The sequence below is a fragment of the Lacerta agilis genome, chromosome 3, assembly GCF_009819535.1.
Source record: "Lacerta agilis isolate rLacAgi1 chromosome 3, rLacAgi1.pri, whole genome shotgun sequence".
Taxonomy (NCBI): Eukaryota; Metazoa; Chordata; class Lepidosauria; order Squamata; family Lacertidae; genus Lacerta; species Lacerta agilis.
The window spans coordinates 114419766-114440859 of record NC_046314.1 but is presented as its reverse complement, the minus strand read 5'-3'; the positions used below and the strand labels follow the sequence as shown (position 1 = coordinate 114440859).

The 21094-nt window shown below is 47.7% G+C and overlaps 1 protein-coding gene across 5 annotated transcripts in view; it reads left to right on the top strand.

Moving 5' to 3' along the window:
* The window catches only part of NCOA1 (nuclear receptor coactivator 1), a 224407-nt gene that overhangs the window by 187015 nt on the left and 16298 nt on the right, over positions 1–21094 (top strand). For all 5 annotated transcript variants that reach the window (XM_033145189.1, XM_033145190.1, XM_033145193.1 and 2 more), the window contains 4 exons: positions 3842–4010; positions 6646–6831; positions 15951–16077; positions 20503–20671. In XM_033145189.1, the coding sequence (XP_033001080.1) occupies positions 3842–4010; positions 6646–6831; positions 15951–16077; positions 20503–20671 (651 nt within the window). The remainder of the gene's footprint in view (positions 1–3841; positions 4011–6645; positions 6832–15950; positions 16078–20502; positions 20672–21094) is intronic.

Sequence of the window (21094 nt, the reverse complement as noted above, 5' to 3'; positions counted from 1 at the left end):
TAACAGATTTTTTATTTCTGTTTCTTTGTATATCGTATTGTTGTTTTATTGCTATGGCCGACGGCTGACGCAAATAAAGATTCAATCAATCAATCAATCAATCACAGTGAAAGCAGCATACAAATCACCCAAGTCATTATTGTAAACTTTGCCAGCCTGGTGCCCTCCAGAAGTTGTGAACTGCATCAGCCTCAGCTCATGGCTACTCCAGCTGTGGGTGAGATTGCAGTAGTATAGCATACAATAGCCAGGGCTGGTTGTGTTAAACGGAGCGTGCTTTGTTTTACACTTGTTGAGCAAAACGATGCAAGTAAACTCTTATTTCTTAAGGCAAAATGATGTGCTTGGTTTCTCATTATACCATTTCCTCTCTAATTGTCTCCTTGGATCACATTCCCACCTTCAAGTACATTTCCAGAGCTTATTCCTTTGTTGAGGAGATTTGCTAAAAACGTGTCAATGAAGAGACAGGGAGGAGGGAGAGGTGGAATGAATCTAAGCAGACAAGGCTGTCTTTTGCAGTTTTTCTTATGAATAACTGTGGGAAATTTTGATCTGAGAGAGGGAGAGGGAACAAACCTTATATCTGAGCCAATGAGACATAGCTGTCCTGCATCAATACCCATCCGAGGGCCTATCCTTAGCAGACAAAGCAGCTGTGGCAAATATCTTTCACCCATGGTGGGGAGGCATTTACTCCCCAACAGCATCTTGGGTCTTGTGCTTCCCTTGATCAAGAGCACAGGGGAAGGTGGATCCTCACGGTGGACCTGGGAACAGTTCATCTGCAACTCAAGCAACCCACACGTGAGCTTAGGGTGGCAATAAGTTCAGGGGAAGCAGTGAATCCTCATTCTGTCTGAGAAGGCAGCTCCCAGGGCCTGAAGGATGCTTGAAGCTCAGCCTTCAGAGTGTGGGGCACCATTGCTTGGAAGTTCCAAAACCCATGGCGTGGCCTCATTCCAGGAGGAGGAATTCTGAAGAAGGCAGCTTAGTGCAAGTTAGGGATTGTTTTGAGGAGGGATGCAACATGGAAAGTGGCTAAGCCTGTTTGCAGTATTTTTGTATGTACATTATAAACATTTCCCAGTTACAGGTAGGTAGCCGTGTTGGTCTGCCATAGTCAAAACAAAATAAAAAATAAAAAAAATTCCTTCCAGTAGCACCTTGGAGACTAACTTAAGTTTGTTCTTGGTATGAGCTTTCGTGTGCATGGTATCTGAAGAAGTGTGCATGCACATGAAAGCTCATACCAAGAACAAACTTACTAGTTGGTCTCTAAGGTGCTACTGGAAGAAACATTTCCCATTCTTCTTTAAATTTCTCTTCCTCTTGGTCCCTGAGCTTCCCGGTTAATTTTGCCATTTCGGCATAGTCCATCAACTTGATTTGCCATTCCTCTTTCGTCGGGGTTGTATCCTCCTTCCATCTCCAGGCGAGCAACGTCCAAGAGGCGGTAGTAGCATACATCAACAGTTTCTTCTGATCTTTTGAGATCTCGGTACCTATAATTCCTAATTTTAAAAGCTGCTGGTCTTTTAACAAATGTTAGTTTAAACATTGTAAACAGGTCAAAACATAAGCAGGATTCCAAATACACTTGTAATGAAATAGAAAGTATGGATAATTTAGGAAGGCGAAATAATTGGAGAAATGTGGATACGCAGTTGAAACAGAATTAAGAGGACTCATGGATGGGATGGGGGAAAGTCAATGAGATTCAGAGTAATCTCAACATGTGGAACTGTGTGACATTTTTATGTAAGTTTATCTCTTGGGTGTGTGTTTTTCTTGTTTTCTTTTTCTTTATTTTTGGAAATTTAATTTTAAAAAATAAAATAAAAGAAAGTAGCTAAGCCAATAGAGTAAGCGTTTTTTAAAAAAAAATTCTAGGCCACCCAAAAGATGTTCAGGTTTTCAATATAGCTTTTAATTACAAGTAGCTTTTAATGCAAGTAGCTTTTGATAGTTTTTAATGTCGGGGTGGCAAGTGGACGAAGCATTTGCTATCTCTCTCTTGAGATCTTGCCCTGCAGCAACCTCCGTGTGGGCCATCATGCTATGGTGTAGTTAGGCCCTGTTGGCCTCAGAGGAAATGCCCAGGTACAGAAAGGCGAGCCAGCAATCTCACATTTTTGGGAAAACGAATAAGCAGAAATGTGTGCCTGTTTTTTCCCTGAGCGCGGTGGATGGAGGACTCCCAGCTGGTGGATATGGCTGCTTTCTCTCTCTCTCTCTCTCTCTCTCTCTCTCTCTGCAGGCTCCTGGTTATGAAACTGTTCCCCATGCGTGTGAATGTGTGTGAGAGAGAGACAGACTGATTCAGCATTTCAAACATCTTGCTCTGTGGGTGTGAGAGTTGAAATGTCTTGTTTCCAAACTGGAACAGTTTCTGCTCAAAGAAAGCCCACCTCACCTTGCCAATGTTTTCACTCTCGGAATGTTTCTGGATGTTCACTTTTTTTTTTTGAGCCCGTGATGTGCTATCACTCTCTGGATCAAACTGAATGTAATGCATACCCTTCCCTTTTCTTCCGTTACATTACGGCGGCGGACTTATCTGATTTGTCCAGGCACGGTGTGTGCCTGGAACAGTCCGGGGAGCTGCTGGAGTAGAGAATGGTGAAGCTGAACACCGCGGTTGCTGTAACTGCAGGCCCAGCTTCTTCCATACAACATTTTTTTTCTCCACTTAGCACCTTTAAGGAAACAATTTTTTTTTCCTGGTTGGAGGTTGTATGTTGCCATCCAGCCAAACATCATATTACTGCTGGGGTTCTGCAGTATGTGTCCATGTAGAATATACAACAGCTTCTCACCTCCAATGCAGAACTTCCCAGGTCATGGTTTTGTTTTGTTTTTTTAATTAAGCGTTGTTTGAAATAAAAGTAATACGGTGGTACCTTGGTTTACGAACTTAATCCATTCCGGAAGTCTGTTCTTAAACCAAAGCATTCTTAAACCAAGGCGCGCTTTCTCATTAGCAGCGGGGGACTCAATTTACAAATGGAGCACTCTTAACATGTTCTGCTTCCAAGGCAAAGTTCACAAACCAAAACACCTATGAGCTTATAGCTGCAATAACGTTTTATTACTTCCGGGTTTGCAGAGTTCTTAATCCAAGTTGTTCATAAACTAAGCTGTTCTTAAACCAAGGTGCCACTGTACTTGCAGAGAAGAAAGAGGAAACATTTTAGCTCAGTGGTAAAGCACCTGCTTGGCATGCAGAATGTCCCAGCTTAAATCCTCAGCATCTCCTTATAGGCCTGGGAGAGACTCCTGCTCTGAAATCCTGGAGATCCAATGCTGATCCTTGTAGACAACACTGAGCTAAATGGACGCAGTGGTCTTAAGTTTATGCTGCATTCTTAACAATTTTATTACTGGTTGTGTGCCATTCTGGAAGCTTTACACAGAAACATAGCCAGGAAGCTATCTAAATCAGCACAGTATTCAGCATAAAAACATCAATATAGATTTTTTTTTTAAATGAACATTTCACAGGCCTGTCTGAATTACGCAGTTTTCCAAACATGTCTGAAAGCCAGCTGCGATTATTCCTGCCAAACCTCTACTGGCAGGGAGTTCCACAGGACAGGGCTAAAGGCCCGGTCTCTGGTGAAGGCCACTGAACTTCAGAGGTGTGGGGAACCCGCCAGAATTGCTCTTACCAGGATGGAGCATAAGGAATGGGGAAGCCCTCAGATCCAAGTCGTTCAGGGCTTTTGCGAATTTGCGCCATCAAGGCCAGAGGGAAAGGGTTGTGGTTGGTTTCTTGTTCCACCCGTGGCTGCCCTCGGAGGTTCCATGGCTGACCTGTGGCCTTGCTTCCTTCCTTCAGTTTGCGTCGGACCTTGACCAGATTCTGCCGTCGCTGGAGAAAGCTCAGCTGCCGCCAGGACTGTGTGGATCGGAGGCGGCCGAATGTGGCGGCATTGCCATCAAGTCAGAGATCCTCACCCCCTCCCTCCAGCCGGGCACCGCCGCAAGAACTCCCACGGGGATGAGCTGTACGTACTTCTGTGAAGTCTTTCCTCCCTTTCTATAACTCCCAGGGCTGGGCCTGCTCTAACTTTCTCGTACATGCTCTTAATCCATGTTCTTCACAACGTGTCTGATAGACTGGAGCCTGGTACCATTGCATTGGCGTGCTGAATGCCAGGTGTTGGTGGAGGAGAAAGAGGCGGTGGGAATTCTCCTTCCAAATTCTGCAACCAACCCCAATGCTTTATAAAAGCAAGCTTGATTTGGCCGTGTTTTGCACGGGCCCCACCAGCTTTTTCTGTGCGGGCTTAAGATTTAACTACTCGGGTCCCAAGGTAGATCGGCACGTTAAGAGTTGGCTAGAGCCCTGTGCCAATTTTCCGTCAATTTAAGCTGACAAAAATGCAGTTTCATCGTAGATTAACTAATTTATTGTGTTGAGGAGGCAAAAGCCTACCGTCAGATGCAAGGAGTAGGTGACTTGACCAGGAAGAGAAGTTTGCCTAATCTTCCTTTAGTCTTCTCTTTTTGTGGGTGTTGCCAAGACAGAAGAATGTGCCCCACACAAGAAATGTCCTGTTGCCACCCCGCCTCGTAAGCTGTGGTTCTGCAACTCCAATCAGGTGGGCTGCACTCTGGGCAGCTCCCAACCGAACACACACACACACAATACAGCATTAAGCATTAAAAACTTCCCTAAACAGGGCTGCCTTCAGATGTCTTTTAAAAGTTAGATAGTTGCTTATTGCCTTGACATCTGATGGGAGGGCGTTCCACAGGGCAGGCACCACCACCGAGAAGGCCCTCTGCCTGGTTCCCTGTAGTTTTGCTTCTCGCAGTGAGGGAACCGACAGAAGGCCCTCGGCGCTGGACCTCAGTGTCCGGGCTGAATGATGGGGGTGGAGACGCTCCTTCAGCCCCAGCCAGCATAGCCAGGGGTGAGGGATGATGGGGGTTGCATCCCCAAATTGTCTGGAAGTCACTATGTTGGCTCTAAACCAATATAAAGGACTCATTCACAGGGAAGAAGCATTCGTTTGCTTGATTTTACCATTGTTGAGCAGCACCTAAAATAGAGGGTCAACAGCCAGAGGATGAGAGCAGCCCACCTCAGGTCAAGAGAGGAGATTCTTGAGCCCTAGTGATGTTTGTGAGTGACAGCTACAAATCGCGTCAAAGGAGGGAGCTTTGCCTTCCCATAGTCTGGAGGTCTGAAGGAGTGCTGTCAGTTCCCAAGCTGCCCTTCTTCTTCCATCCCCTCTCCGATAAATTCCCGGGGCAAACGTCAGGCTACTGCTTTCCACCGAAGCTTGTTCCTTGCATGCTAAAAATCCTTATTCCAAGGATCTGAATGCCTGCAGAAAACCCAACTATAAGGCCATTCAGAAGTCATTGACATGTTTTGACTTGACTGGGCTCCTTGTGCTGCTGAAGATTCAGGAACATCATTGATGCAGAAAGTTTTTTTTTAGAGTTGACTGTCAGTTCCATTGACCGGTGATCACTTTCCCTTTTATTCTTGTTTTATTGGAATGGGCTTTCGTTGGCCGGGAGCGTGCAAACCTTTGAGTTAACACAGAAGTGTTCTTCCTGGAAAAGGGCATTGTGTGATACAAAAGTTTACACATGCCTTGGAGATGGTCCAGAAGACAAAATGATCTTTTGGGATGCTTTGGAGTGGACCCTGAAATGTATACAGGGGAAAAAAATGTTGTAGGAAGTGGATATTGGAGTATATCTATATGGCCAGATCTGGTTAAGGCAACCAAGTAGATTCCATTAAACCCAAAACACTTGTCAATTTGTCAACATTTTTTTAAAAAAATCTGAATAAGAACTTTTTGATTTCTGGAAATTTTCAAATTTGAGGTTTCTTTTTAAAAAATCCCTTTGTGGTTTTGGTAAATTTCCAGGCAATCGTGAAAAAAATAAGCTTGTCTGTTTAAATGCTTAGCGTCCCTTTTCTGAAGCTCTCAAACAAATTGTTATTGGGAAGGTAAACAAGAAGAAGTAGAGGTGGGAAATAAAGAATGTGAAAGTTTGCAGTCAGAATTTTCAGCTTGCAGACTTGTGTTTCAAACCAACTTGAGTGTTTTAGTGGCAGTTGCATAAAAAGAGTAACTGAAAAGAGCAGCGGTCCAAAAAAGAAGAAAGTCAGTTTAATTTGGCTGAGTAGCTTCTGAGAAGAGGGGACAGGAGAGCCATCTGGTGGACTGTGCAAGAGCTCCAGCACATGGTGGAGACTTCACGGGGGGGGGGGTTGGAATATAGTCCCCTGGGCCCCCGCCCCAGGATATTCCAAGGGGGCCGCAGGTGAAAATTGCATAAATGGGGGACCACAGAACAAGACTAGGGGGTCACAGAGGGAAGAGAGAAGTGACCAAGAAAAGAAAAAAGAAGTAAAAGGGATGAGAAACACTGCTGTATATGGCCTGGATATTCCTTGCCACTGTTCATCGTTGATCTGAAGTGCATGGCATTAGCATGGCCACTCTTGGGAGTGAGGTTCCTGGAGGGTGAGCAACCGGACTGTCCCAAATGAGCCCATTTAGGTTTCTGCAACCCAAGTGCCAGCTTGATCCTCTTCTCACATCCCTGTCCGTTGCTCCTGGCCCTACAGCCACCCTGTGCGGATCTCTGAATTTTACTTCTGTGTTCCAGCTGTCAATGGTGGGCAGGGAATGCAGGCTGGCCGGTCCCCCTTCGAATTCTGCGACCCCCTGGAGCCGGTTCAGCTCAGGACGGCGCCATTCCCCGCAACCAACGGCAGCAGCCCCCACCCCGGTTTGCCTTCCGAGCAAGGCAGGGGGGCAGTACCTGGACCAAGCCCCTTCCAGCCTGACACAGGTAGGTGCATCTGTGACACCGGAGGGAAAGGCCCCTGGCGTTCTTTCAATAAGCAAAATATGCAATGGTACCTTGGTTTACGAACTTAATACATTCCGGAAGTCTGTTCTTAAACCAAAGCGTTCTTAAACCAGGGCGTGCTTTCCCATAGCAGCGGGGGACTCAATTTACAAATGGAGCACACTCAGCAGGAAGCGGAACATGTTCTGCTTCCAAGGCAAAGTTCACAAACCAAAACACCCATTTGTGGGTTTGCAGCATTCTTAATCCAAGTTGTTCATAAACTAAGCTGTTCTTAAACCAAGGTACCATTGTATAGTCCTTCTCCCAATGACCCTTTGAGGTAGTCAGCCTGAGAAACAATGAGCCACTGAAACTCACAACTGTGCAGGGATTTTCCCGACCGCCCCCACTCCCATTTTTTTGTGAGTTCTCATCCTCATCAGTTTATTGCTAAAGTACCCTTATTTGCATAAAATTATTTGCATGTTGCGTAAATTATTTGCATAAATTTGCATGCCGCCCTTCGTCAGGGCTGTTCACAACATGAAAATACAATATAAAGAAGACGAAATACATAATAAAAACAAAACAAAGACCTTCCCACAACACACATTTAAAAGGGTATAGGATGTTAACCAGCCCAAGGCATGGTTGAAGAGGAACGTTTTTGCCTGGTGCCTAAAGAACTGAAGATCACAGGTCGGTATACCCACATGATGTAAAACCATGCAGCTTAAAAATTCAAGAAACCTTAAAACCTCATAGGAATTTGAAACTGAGATGAATTCAACTAACAGACTCAACTCCCTCCGAAGGGTCTGAGCAAATAAACGTGTCTTTAAAAGTCATGCTTAACCTGCTTGGGAAATAAGCAGCCCAGTCAGCCCAGCATTAGTTCTGACATGTTAAGCAAATGCAGCCCCAGCCTCCCAGCTCCGTCTTCTACCCTGAAGCAAGGCACAGGAGAGAATAGCAGAGCTGTGTTGAAAGTCAGTGCGGGAAAGCAGCTTCGCTACAGAACCCAGAAAAGTCAGTTCCTATCATTGTCCCAGTTAGCAGGACGGGGAGATCAGCGCTGTGGCATCATAAACGTGTGTGGAAATCTTTAGGAATTATCCCCAGCCTTGGCAGTTCCCTGCACGTTAAATCCCAAAGCCCCTCATTTTTGTCAGTGTCGCCACATCTGGGGTATCGGCACTCCCGTTTGGAGAATTACGCAACAAGGAGCCTTTTCTGATGTGCTCCTGTATTGCTGCTGCCAAAATCCACAGACAGCAGAACTGAGGCTGAATGCAGAGTTTCTGAACCATTTCATCCGCTGCCAAGCCGATCCTGCAGCATCAAGCACCCACAACCATCAGACAGATGAAAGAGGTTTTCGGTATTTCTAAACACTACAAAACCTATGACGCAGTGTGAGCCAGAGGGAATATTCAAGCACACCCAAACAGCCTATGCAAGCAGCCTGTCCTTTGAGATTCACTTAGCTCAGCCCCAGCCCTCTCTCTGTCTCACAACTGAGAGATTGAAGCGAGATCTAATAGATAGACTAAGCAGGGCAAACTAGAGAAGGTTGTTTTCATCCGACGAAAATGAAATTGGCTGCATTTGGCGTCTAGAGCATAAATATTCATGTCTGATAAACGGATCAAATTGGTTCTTGATTTACAAAGGAAAGCCTCTTCAAACTCAGTGTATGTGGCAGAGGCATAGATTCTGTTTAGATATTAACTGAGTTAGAGGTTAAATGGGCATGACAGGGCTAATGTTAAAAAAAAAAAAGCTTTAGCGTTATTTTTTTTTATAAAAAATCAGATATAAAAGAAATTAAATATTTTTATCCTGCTCGAAAGATGACTGCTTGTAAAAATAATCTGGTTGAAGGTTTATTTGCTTGTTTTTCTTTTTACAAATGGCAAGAATGGTAGATCTGTGCTTCCTCAGAAGACAGAATGTTAGGAAACAGCTATGCTGTCTCAGACGAAAAGGCGGACAGTTAGGTGATGCAGGATGTTCACAAGCAAGTTTTGGTCTCCTGGAGTGACTGTTTTTAAAACACACACACACACACACACACACACACACACAGCAAACAGTGTTGGTACTGGGGGGAGGGGGTATCTTCTTCTTTGGCGATCCTTCGTAGCCAAGTAAGATTGTCTTCCATAAGCACGGTTTTAACAGTGAGTCTGTAAGTGGAGGCCCATTCTGGACCCACACATCCTTGCACAGTGGGGACATTGGTTCCCGGGCGGGAGTTGATCACGGTGTGGATTTGCCAAGCGTGCCTTCCTCTTAGCACGTTCCTCCCTTGCGTCCTGAGTTCAAGTGTCTTCAAAGTCCAGGACACCTTTGGTAAAGGCTGTTCTCCAACTGGAGCGCTCGCAGGCAAGTGTTTCCCAATTGTCGGTGTTTATACTACATTTTTTTAGATTTGCCTTGAGACAGTCTTTAAACCTCTTTTGTTGACCACAAGCATTACGCTTTCCATTTTTAAGTTCAGAATAGAGTAGTTGCTTTGGAAGACGATCATCAGGCACCCACACAACATGACCAGTCCAACGAACTTGATGTTGAAGAATAATCGCTTCGACACTGGTGATCTTTGCTTCATCCAATACACTGATATTAGTTTGCCTGTCTTCCGAAGTGATGTGTAAGATTTTTCGGAGACACTGTTGATGGAATCTTGTCTTTCACGAGCAACGAAGAACTCGTTCTCGGAGCTTAGAAAGCAAGGGCGCCATGTGATTGTGCTTGCTAGCATGTTCGGGAAGGATGTTTGCTTTGGCCTCTGGAAATGCAAGATGCACAGCTGAGATCACCGTCTCCGGGTTTACTTTTCAGTTGCACTTCCCAGGGGCAGCAGTAACAAGGGCAGGCGACACCCTATGGGTGGAGTGCGCACCTGAGCCATTTCCCCCCCCCCCATGTGGCGCATATCCTTGCTCAGTTGTAAATTGGCAGCGCCGCTGCTGTTGCCAGTGCTCCCTTTTATTTTCCTGTTGCCAGGCAACCCTTGCGAACACTTCATCTCTGCTGCATAGCCAGCGCAAGAACAAAACCTGCTCTCTCTGGTTGACTTTGCTCTCCAACGCATGGCTGCGGCGCACACTTTGCGGGTTTCGCATTATCAGCAGTGCTGTCCGTCCACGGGAGGAGAATTGATGGCCGGGGCTCGGCCAGCTAAGCAGATGTTCAAAACCGGGGCGAAGCTCTAGATCAGGGGTCCCCAAACGTTTTCAGAGCCCCGCCCCCTCGGTTCCATAAAATTACCCCCAATTTCCCCGTACCCTTCCCTATTAAAAGCATTATTCAGAATAACAGTTTCTGTGACCCACAGTAAACTTCAGCAACAATCAATTGCAACCAATTGCAATAATCAATTATGGAATAAAGGTAAAGGGACCCCTGACCATTAGGTCCAGTTGCGGACGACTCTAGGGTTGCGCCGCTCATCTCACTTTACTGGCCGAGAGAGCCGGCGTACAGCTTCCGGGTCATGTGGCCAGCATGACAAAGCCGCTTCTGGCAAACCAGAGCAGCGCACGGAAACACCGTTTACCTTCCCGCTGGAGCGGTACCTATTTATCTAATTGCACTTTGACATGCTTTCGAACTGCTAGGTTGCCAGGAGCAGGGACCGAGCAACGGGAGCTCACCCCGTCATTGCAGGGATTCGAACCACCAACTTTCTGATCGGCAAGCCCTAGGACGTCCCTATTTTCATCATAGAAATGTTGGAGGAAATGCTAGTGGTTTAGATTTTCTGCTTTGGGCAACCAATGTAGACCTTTCAGTGCCTTCGGCAGCCCAGCCCACCCCCAGCCCCAGCCCAGCCTCTTCTCTCTTCTCTCACACATAATAAACACAGTTTTCCCATCACTTTGGCTCATAATTAAGAAGAGAATTTGCCATCCTCGGTGGAAGTTTTTGAGTGTTTGCAACATTGCTTCTGATTGGCTCATCGCTCCTTGTGGGGATTTGAACCGCTGTCTCTTGTGGATCTCCAAAGGCCATTGAAAGGATCTCTTAATGAGTTGGCTAAAAGACCAGGCCAGTTAATTGGCAGGCTGCAGCAAACCTTTAATGCAGCTTTGTCTCTCCCATCCTGGGCAGGCAGAGCCAGCTGGATTAACATGCCTGCGCTCATTTAGATTTCACCCTGCACTGCCTTTTCAACTTCTTGCACCGGGTGTGTGGCTGAAGAACACAAATTGAATTCCATTTTAAAATAATAAAACTTTTATATTGGCAACCTCATTAGCCCCAGTTAGTCTTGGAAATATTATTCCTTAAACGTGTGTGTGTGTGTGTGTGTTAAAAAAAAACAGACTTCAGTTTAAAATGAGGCCCTTTAAAAAGGAATAAAAGTCTCGCTCATAGATTTCTGATTTTTCACTACAAAATCGAAAATTCTTTCTAGTAGCACCTTAGAGACCAACTGAGTTTGTTCCTGGTATGAGCTTTCGTGTGCATGCACACTTCTTCAGATACCAGTGTGCATGCACACGAAAGCTCATACCAGGAACAAACTCAGTTGGTCTCTAAGGTGCTACTAGAAAGAATTTTCGATTTTGTTTTGACTATGGCAGACCAACACGGCTACCCACCTGTAACTGATTTTTCACTGTCAACATGCTTCCTAATGCACTGATGTCTATCTCAACTTCTCCCTCTCTCTCTCTCACACACACACACACTCACACAGACACACTTTTTAAAGTATTTTTATTAAAGATTTTCTTGATTTACAAAGGTGCAATGTCACTCTCGTATTTTTTCCACGTAACATTTTTACAAATCAGTTTCGTTTGTTGAGACATTAGGGAGAGAAGGGGGGAAGGAGGTGGGTGGGATGGGGAGATGGGTGGGGTGGGGTGACGATGTTTCTATTTTACTTAATATATGTAGTTGTTTGTGCAGGTTCTCTGTTGTTCGCTTGTGCTCCTTTGGTGGTAAGAGAGGTCAGGGTTGTCGTAGGGTGTGATTGTTCATTTGTGGTTGGCTGTGGTGGTCTTTGTTTTCATGTGTGAGTGGGGTGGATGAGTTTTTGATCAGGTTAGCCATATTGATTTGTATGCTGTTGGTAGATTTTTGTCATTGTCTTGTTGGGCTGTGTGTGTGATGAAGGGGAACCATACCGGGGCGTCTTCTTCCGTTTGTCCCCGTGTCGGTTTCAGCTTACTGGTTAGTTTTTCCAGTAGGGCTGTTTCCCATACTACTTGGTACCATTGGTCCATGCTTACTCCTGACAGGTCTCTCCAGTGTCTGGTTATGATTGCAGGAACATTTAGTTCAAAACCTATTTGTTTTGCTCTTGCTTTTATTACGTATTTTGTGTGTTTTGTCTTGTATTTTTTATGCTGAGACCTACGGACGAAGGGCGCTGTACAAATTTAATTAATAAATGATGATGATGATGATGATGATGAACAACAACAACAACAACAACAACCTGTAGCCTCAGAAAGCCCCTCCAGCCATGCATCCTTTATGGGCCCAGTGCACCAAATCAGCATACCAGAGAAGCTGAAGACTGGCATATCGTGAGCCAGCAGGTCCCTCCTTGCCCTCCTGTGCCCTGCTGGGATCTGGCAGCGCCTGGCCTTGTGAGAGTGGAGCTGGCCATGCCTGCAGTCCCTGTCCAGCCCACTCCTGGAGTTTAGGAGAGCATGCCTGCCTTCTGACTCCCAGCCTGTTCTGCCATTCTCATTGCAGCTCTGCTGGCTGAGCAGGACATTTCCCACTGTGTTGCCACTCGCCTTGACCTCCACACCTAGATGCACTAAACTGGCTTCCCCTTCTAATTATCCTCGGCCACCGCCATCCTTGATGTCCTCCCACCCTCTCTTTTAGTCCCACCGCATTTTTATTTTTATTATTATTATTAGAGCCAGTGTGGTGTAGTGGTTAAGAGCGGTAGACTCGTAATCTGGTGAACCGGGTTCGCTTCCCTGCTCCTCCACATGCAGCTGCTGGGTGACCTTGGGCTAGTCCAGGGGTCTGCAACCTTTAAGACAAAAAGAGCCACTTGGACCCGTTTCTGAAGAAAAAAAAGAAACTGGGAGCCGCAAAACCACTGCGACATTTAAAACAAATATAACACTGCATTTTATTTTAAAAAATCTGATTTAAATTTAAAAAATCTGATTTAAATAAAAAAATCCATTTTTTTTTTTAATCATTCATTTTTATCCAACCTGGGGACCACTACCAGGTCACAGCCTGATCCAAGGTGGGTTGCAACAGCATACAAATATTTGATTATTTTTTTTAATGAGTCCTCAACTGCACACTTGTGTTAAATGTTTGTCCCATGTCTAATTGAAGACTGCTGGCTTTTACAATAATCTTAGTGTCTTTTACCCTTAATATTCCAGACCAGAGGCTATGCTCACCTCTTCCAACCTCCTCTCTTGCTAAATAAAGCACAGAATTGCACCAGAGAAGCCTGTGATGTTTGTGCTGACTTGCATACAGGTGGTTGTAGTAGTTCATAGTGTTCAAACCTTTTTAGGGGAGTTCCCTGCCCCCTTAATGACAATGGCGATAGATTTTGCACATGAACACAGATCCAAGTTAGGACTCCTCTCTTCCACACCAACAAGTGCTTTGTTAAGGCTCCCCTAACACACACTCAGGACATAGGAAAAACTGCAACCTTTTGGGGCGTCATTCTCCTACCCATTTCTCTGTGAGAACCAGCCCTTTATTCTGCCTCCCGTAGTACATCCTCCCCCTTCAAGAAATCATTTCCTTTGGACTTTCGGCCCATCTCCACCCCTATTACTCCTTGCCCTCGCGAAGGAAGCATTTTCACAAGTTTTCTTTTTGGTGGGCTGTCCGTGCTTCCAAACACCTGGAAGTCACGACGGGGGCTTCTCCCCCCACCTAGTAAATTCTGCCTCTGCATAAGTTACTCAGGTTTGGTTTTCTTTACCAGCCCACCCAATCACCCACCCACCCCGGTCGAAGCAGAGCAATAAGTCATTTACCTCAGCAGGGGACAAGCTCAGCTCCAATAATGAAACCCTTCCAAGGAGTGGGGGGGTTTCCAAAACTTGTGACAAGCAGGTAGGTGGTTGGAGAGCAGCATCGGAGGGGGAGGGGGGAAGGAAGCGAGAGAAAGCTTTCCCAGTTTTTACGCAAGCCGGAGCCTGAAAAGTTGCCAGAGCGCGTGCGGCAAGGAGACTAAAGAAGTGCTATTGTGGGTTGAGTGACCTAGAACTGGGAGAAAAGAAAGCGCGGGAGAACAAGCCCCTCTTTCAGTCGCCGAGGAGGAATTCCCCGGATCTCCTCCAGCCACAGGCTGCCCAACCAAACCGGGGCAAAGCCAAGGCGCCGCTCTTTGCGCCGCGCATTTGGAGAGGCCACTTTGGAGAGGCCACAGCCGGAGGGCGCGGCGCAGGCGGCCAACTTGCGCTCCCGCGCTCCGCCCAGCAGCCTAAGCAACACACCTGAGGAAGCAGCGACAGAGGACTCCCCCTCCCCAGTCCCAGTCCCCCACCCCAAGGGACTCGTTGGGGGGTTGCAAAGCCCCCCGCCCACAGCAGGCAGAGAGCTTGACGGTGGTTTCTGCCCAGCCAGCCCAGCTTTGCGCCCTGGAAGGCGGGGGCGACGTGACTAACCTTGCCTGGTGAGGTTAGGCGGCGGCTCCGCTCGACGCTGCTGCGGAAGAACGCACAACTGCCTTTTCCTCCATGCAGCCTTTTTAAGCAGCCACGTCCCTGCTGTGCGTGCTCGGGCTCCTAGGAGCCTCCAAGCCCCCTCGCGACACATGCACCCATTGGCTCCTGAGACGCGGGTCCCGGGCAAGGGCGAGTCCCGGGCAAGGTCTGAGGCTGCGAGCGGAACCAGGAGTGAAGGAGGCAGCGGCAGGGAAACAGGCGCAGCTTCCTCGACCATTTTTAAAAGGAGGGCTTCCCCCCTCGCCCTTGCCCACCACCCGCCGCCCCTGGCCCAGCCCACAGCTGCCTACCTCGTCGTCGCCTCGATGCAGCAGCCAGCAGCAGCTCCACACCAGCAGCAGCAGCCACACCTCTGGAGGGAAACTGCTGCTGTCTGCTGCTGCGCCTGCGCTGGCAGAAACGAGGCACAACGCATGAGCAGAGCAGCACAGCAGCAGCACCCTCAGCCTCCGGAGGGGGGGCCGCCGGCCAGCTGGAGGGCGGCCGCTGCCACTGGCCAGCTGGAGAAGTGGACAGGTGTATCCGCCCCGGAGCCCCGGAGCCGCGGCAAAGGTGTAAAAGAGCCGCATGCGGCTCCGGAGCCGCAGGTTGCAGACCCCCGGGCTAGTCACACTTCTCTGAAGTCTCTCAGCCCCACACACCTCACAGAATATTTGTTGTGGGAGAGGAAGGGAAAGGAGAATGTTAACCTCCTTGAGACTCCTTCGGGTAGTGATAAAGCGGGATATCAAATCCAAACTCTTGTTGTTGTTGTTGTTGTTTGTTATATTTATTTATTTATTCATTCATTCATTTAATTTCTATACCACCCTATAACCGAAGGTCTCAGGGCGGTTGACATAAAATATCAAATACATCAAAACAAAACCAACAACCCAATAACCCCCCCACACACACACACAAAAGGAGCCAGCATTTTTAAAAAGGGTATAGTGTGTAGATCAAGTCAGTCAAAGGCCTGGTTGAAAAGGAACGTTTTTGCCTGGTGCCTAAAGGTGTATAGTGAAGGCGCCAGGCAGACTTCCTTGGGGAGAGCATTCCACAGGCTGGGAACCACCACAGAGAAGGCCCCGCTCTCCTGTTGCCACCCTCCGGACCTCTCGCGGAGGAGGCACACGAAGGAGGGCCTCAGAAGATGATCTCAGGGTCCGGGTAGGTTAATATGGGAAGAAGCGGTCCTTGAGGTATTGCGATCCTGAGCCATTTAAGGCTTTATGGGTCAAAACCAGCACTTTGAGTTGGGCCTGGAAACTAATCGGTAGCCAGTGCAGTTGGATTAGGATCGGTGGAATATGCTCAGACCGTCTTGCTCCGGTGAGCAACCTGGCCATTGGATTATGCACCAGCTGAAGTTTCTGACCAGGACAGGGTGGGATCCTGCCATTTAACTTCTCTTCTCTTCTGTTCCCTCCTTCCTCCCCTCAGGATTGCCTGAGCTGGAACTGGGAGTCACAGATCATCAGTTCGGTCAACCAACAATTGGGGAGCAGATCCCATGGGCGGACAACCCCATGACCTCCATTAATCGGGGACCTATGAGCAAACCGGACGAGTAAGTATAGGGGCTTCCCACCCCCCCACCCCACCCTGCCGTTGCTTGTTGGAGATTCCAGGCAGGGTTTATGGGCACGTGGTACTGTTCAAAAGAGAGCTCTCGCCCATTTGGAGATGTGAATATGCAGCTGGCCATCCTGGGACCAGCTTTGGGGGCAAATATCCAAGCGCAATATCCGCAGGAGTTTTTCGTTTCGTTTCATCTTTTAATCGCTTCTCACAAGGCATCTTGAAGCAATTCACAATATAATGGCATACATAAAACAGTATCAGTTATAAAAGCAGCTAGAAACAATTGCATGTTATAAACATGATTGTATATTTATATGCTATAAATATAAAAACAGATTCAGATCCAGGCCAGAAACTGGGAGGAAGGTTTGTGCTCCTTCCACAGTCTTGCTGCTGCAGTGCTAACTGGATCTCAGCCCTGGTCTGGCTGAAGGCTTCCTCACACTTCCCCCTGGGGAAAAGCACTTTTTAGCACTCATTTGAAGCAAACGGCAATTCAGGTTTTCTCCAGCTAGATGTTTGCTCTGATTTAGCTCTGAAGACGGGTTTTCCCTAGGAAAGGACGCAGGGCAAGAGGGAAACCGCTCAAATTCTTGCTTTTCTAAGCACAGGGCAAGCGGAAATGTGGGCAAGCCCTTAGTGCCGCTGCGTCCAGACCTGGTCTGGTGGTCTGCCTCCCCCCCCACACACACAAGCTAGGATATATAATCTTGATCTGGTCATCTTGACTTCCTGTTTACAGTTTGCCTGGGGGAGATAAACCACCAGCCCAAGCATGGACAAAACGGCTAAGCCATAGCGTTTCCTAGCCCCAAAGCTATTGCTTCTGTAAGTTAATATTCTACTTGAACTGAGAGACAGCACACCACACTGCCTTCTCAGCTTGCAGCTACTGCTGACCATGCCACACATGCCTCTGACACGGTACTTGTCCTTGGATATGGAAACAATCATTTTTCTCACTGCAGTGGGAAAAGGGGAGCAAACTGCATGCTGTCTTGGGAAGGCAGGATTTTCAGGACAGAAACCTCCTTCTCCTCCCTCTCCCCCTTCCCACCAGGCATCCTCTCTCCCGTCCCCTTAACAAGGAACATAAAACTGTTTTGGAGCAAAGAGGAGCTCGGGGGGCAACCAGGAGGGAGCCCCAGTCCATTAACTCTCTTGAGTGGGAGAGGATCCAGTTTCAGGTTCCTGGCCCGGCGCCCCGGTTTTGCTCTTGGCAAGCCGCCTTGAAGCAAAGATGGAGCTCAGTACACAAGAGTTCATTACAATCCCCTTTGTTCTTAGCCAAGCTTTCCCCAGAGGGCTGCGATTGGGGCTTGCTGCAAGATCTATGCCGAGCGGGACTGGGGGGGGGGGAAGAGAGGCTGGGGGACGACAACAACTGCTCCCTTCCTTCTTCTCTGAAGATCTCCTGCAAGGAGCACCCACAGCAGGGCGTTCTGAGGACCAGCTGCAACAGACATAGGAAGTCTTGTGTGGGGTTTTCCCCTCTATATTTCCCCCCTAGACTTTGCCTTAGGGGAGGGAGCAAGCTGGTTATTCTGCATTATGAGGGATTGTTAACCGAGGCAAGGAAATGTGAGTAGGTGTAGGGGGGGGGGAATGAAACTGCTTTCTCCCTAGTTAACTTCCCTTTCTTTTGTAAAGTGCAGTGTTTAATTTCCTTACTGCTTGGTGGCCTCTTTTACTTCGATAGCTTCCATTGCCTTGGTGGGGGACACCTCTAGGACAGGGTTGTTTAGGCCGTGTCCTTCACCCTGATCCCATAGGATAGGGTGGGCCGTAAAATATCAGCGCATAAACCTTTCTGAATAGCCCAGGCTTCCCTTGTGCATCTGAAGCAGCTGTCTTCCTCACCACACAGTTTGGCTCTGCAGCTTCAGGCATCTTGAACCGTTCGCTTTCCTAGGCTCTCTCTTCTCGCAGTCACGTGCCATTGCTTGCATTGCGTGTGGGGTCAGCTATTGGGGGCTGGGGGGGGGCCCTGGGGAGCAGACCTTCAAGCCTTGGCCTCCATGTCACCTCCATGATTGGGTCCAAGTGCACTCCGCTAAAAACAAACCAATACTTTACACTGTGAAAAAGCAGAATTCTGTGGCTCCACCTTGCATAATTATGAATCTGCACGACACATTCTGCAAGTGTTTGCCATCTCGCTTGGTTTCTGTTAATCCGATTTGTAAGGCACGATGGAAGGCCAAGAGGACGCTTGACCACTGGGTGAAAACCTTGCTCAGCCCCCATCTGGCTTCTGAGCCTTCAGCAGCTGTGAGCTGTTTAAGCAGGTTTTTCACAGCCATACAAAGGAGCCTTGCTGAATTAGAGCACAATGCTCCGTCCAATCCGCCACTCCTGTTTTTCAGAAGTGGCCACCCAGTGTGTGTGTGTTGGAGGCTTCCTGCCCTGCTCATGGGCTTCCTGGCATGAAGCCTGCAACACACACACTGTGTGCCCTCCTTCAACAGCTGTTCAGAGGTGGACTGCCTCTGAGCATGACTGTTCCATTTAGGTACAGTCATACCTTGTGTCACGAACACAGCATGTTGCGTTTGTCACGGGTTACGAACGCGCCGAACCCGGAAGTACTGGAACGGGTTACTTCCGGGTTCGGCAATTCGCGCATGCGCAGACACGCACAATGATGTCACGTGCATGCGCAGAAGCGCCTAATCGTGTTGCGCACATGAGCAGATGCGGCGCTTCAAGTTGTGGACCTTTCAGGTTACGAACGGGGCTCCGGAACGGATCCCGTTCGTAACCAGAGGTACCACTGTATTGCGACTGACAGCCATTGATAGACCAATCTCCTTCCCAAGAATTTGCCCGACCTTATTTTCAAAAGCTGTTACTAAGCCTGTGGTGGCAAAACTTGCCGGTTACTTTGTGCAAAAGTGCTTATAAGAACTTGAAATGTGTTTCCCTCCCCAGGGAAAGCTGAAAAGAGCTCAGGTGCCACGTTCTGCACCCCCACAACACACTGGCATTTCCACGGCACTGCCCCTGACGCCTTGCGTGTGACTCTCTGTGCTTCTAGCTCAGCTTTTCTTGCACATCTCACCAGACGTCCTCTCTGGGAATCTGGAAAAATATAGGATCCTGAACCACAAGGGGACTTTGGCCTGAAAATTTAGGTTCTGATTCACACAAACAAGCATCAATGCACACACGGCAGAAGCTGGTTTATGGAGCCTTCTGGCCAAATAATCATTGTGCAAATCTGTCAGTTTTCACTACACCTCCACAACACATGCTGGAGCCATGTGCCGAGCTGCTCTTTGGAAGAGCTTGCCTCTCAAGCAGCCGTCACGCCGTTGTGTGTACAAATTCAGACTGAAGAGAATAGTCTAGGTCTCCTTTTTGTGTTCCAGACCATCCACCAGCTTGCATCCATCCACATGAATAACAACCTGGCCTTGCTCCTACTTTGGATGCTGGAAATGCAAGAGGTTCCCCCCCCCCTCACCCTTGGCATTTCTTTTTCTTCCTTTTTATAGATTTATATACAGCTCTTCATCCTAAGATCTCAGGGCAATTAACGGAATAAAATACAGGATAAAAACAAGTAAATAAGTAAAGCAGAACAGCAGAGCTATAACCCCCCTTCCCACAGACACATTTTAAAAGGCTGTAGAATATGAATCAGCCAAAGGCCTGGTGGAAGAGGAACGTTTTCTCCTGGCACCTACAAATACATAATGAAGGCGCCAGGCAAACCTCCCTGGGGAGAGCATTTCCCAAAGGGGGAGCCACCACAGAAAAGGCCCGTTCTCGTGTTGCCACCCTCCAGACTTCACCCTTTCCGTTCAACCTGGTTATACATTTCCTGCTCCTTATTCAACATGGACACTGGTACCAGAGCCTGCAATAAACCCAGATGCCAACTTCTCTGCCACATAAACCCGGACAACACCATTACTGGCCCCAACAACATCAAACATACCATCTCAGGACTATTTAATTGCTCATCTTCTAACATCGTGTATCCCATCAAATGCCAACAGTGCCCTTCAGCTCTCTATATTGGACAAACAAGCCAAACCCTATGCCAAAGGATAAATGGACATAAATCTGGTATCAGGAATCACAAGACAGAGAAACCAGTAGGAGAACACTTCAATCTCCCAGAACATTCTATGCAAGATCTCAGAGTAGCAAGGTATCTGAAGAAGTGTGCATGCACACAAAAGCTCATACCAAGAACAAACTTAGTTGGTCTCTAAAGTGCTACTGGAAGGAATTTTTTTTTTGTTTGTTTTATACCCAAGAGTGCACTGGTGGTTTCCCTTGCAGACCTCCAAACAATCATTTGTGCATTAGCAGATGGGCCCATAGTGAAGTACACTAGTTTTTCTTATAGATAACCAAGTGCCTTTTGATTCCTTCACCTTCCTCTTTTTTATCCCTACAGCCATTGCATCACTTCTCAGCTCGATGAGCTCCTGTGCCCTCCCACCACCCCGGAGGGACGAAACGACGAGAAGGCTCTTCTCGAGCAGCTGGTGTCCTTCCTCAGCGGCAAAGACGAGAACGAGCTGGCAGAGCTGGACCGAGCACTTGGCATCGACAAACTGGTCCAGGTATCAAGCTGCCTCTTAGATGTCAGAGCCCCAAGCCTGCTCCTGTTTGCTACTTGAGAAGGCAGTCCAGCATCCGGAGTTCCTGCCCACGGGGTGGGGTGGGGGTGGAGCGCTTGCTTGAAAAGTAGCAAAGAACAGGAGTAGCCCATGAGCCCCTTACCCTGTAAAAGCTGGAGTCAATAGCCTCTCCTAATGCACCATAGTCTCTCTGTTACAGAGGCATTCCTAAAGGTATCCTCTCTTCCCTTCTTTGTCCCAATGATTTAGGGCATATCCACACTTAACTTTTGCCCCACTCTTTCCAAGCAGAGGTCCATGCTTAAAAGCTCTGTGTTGGTGTTGTTGTTGGTGTTGTTGTTGTTGTGTGTTTTCTTTGCCATGAGCTTTCCTAGTTCACACTTGTTCTTTAGCACTCAATCGGGG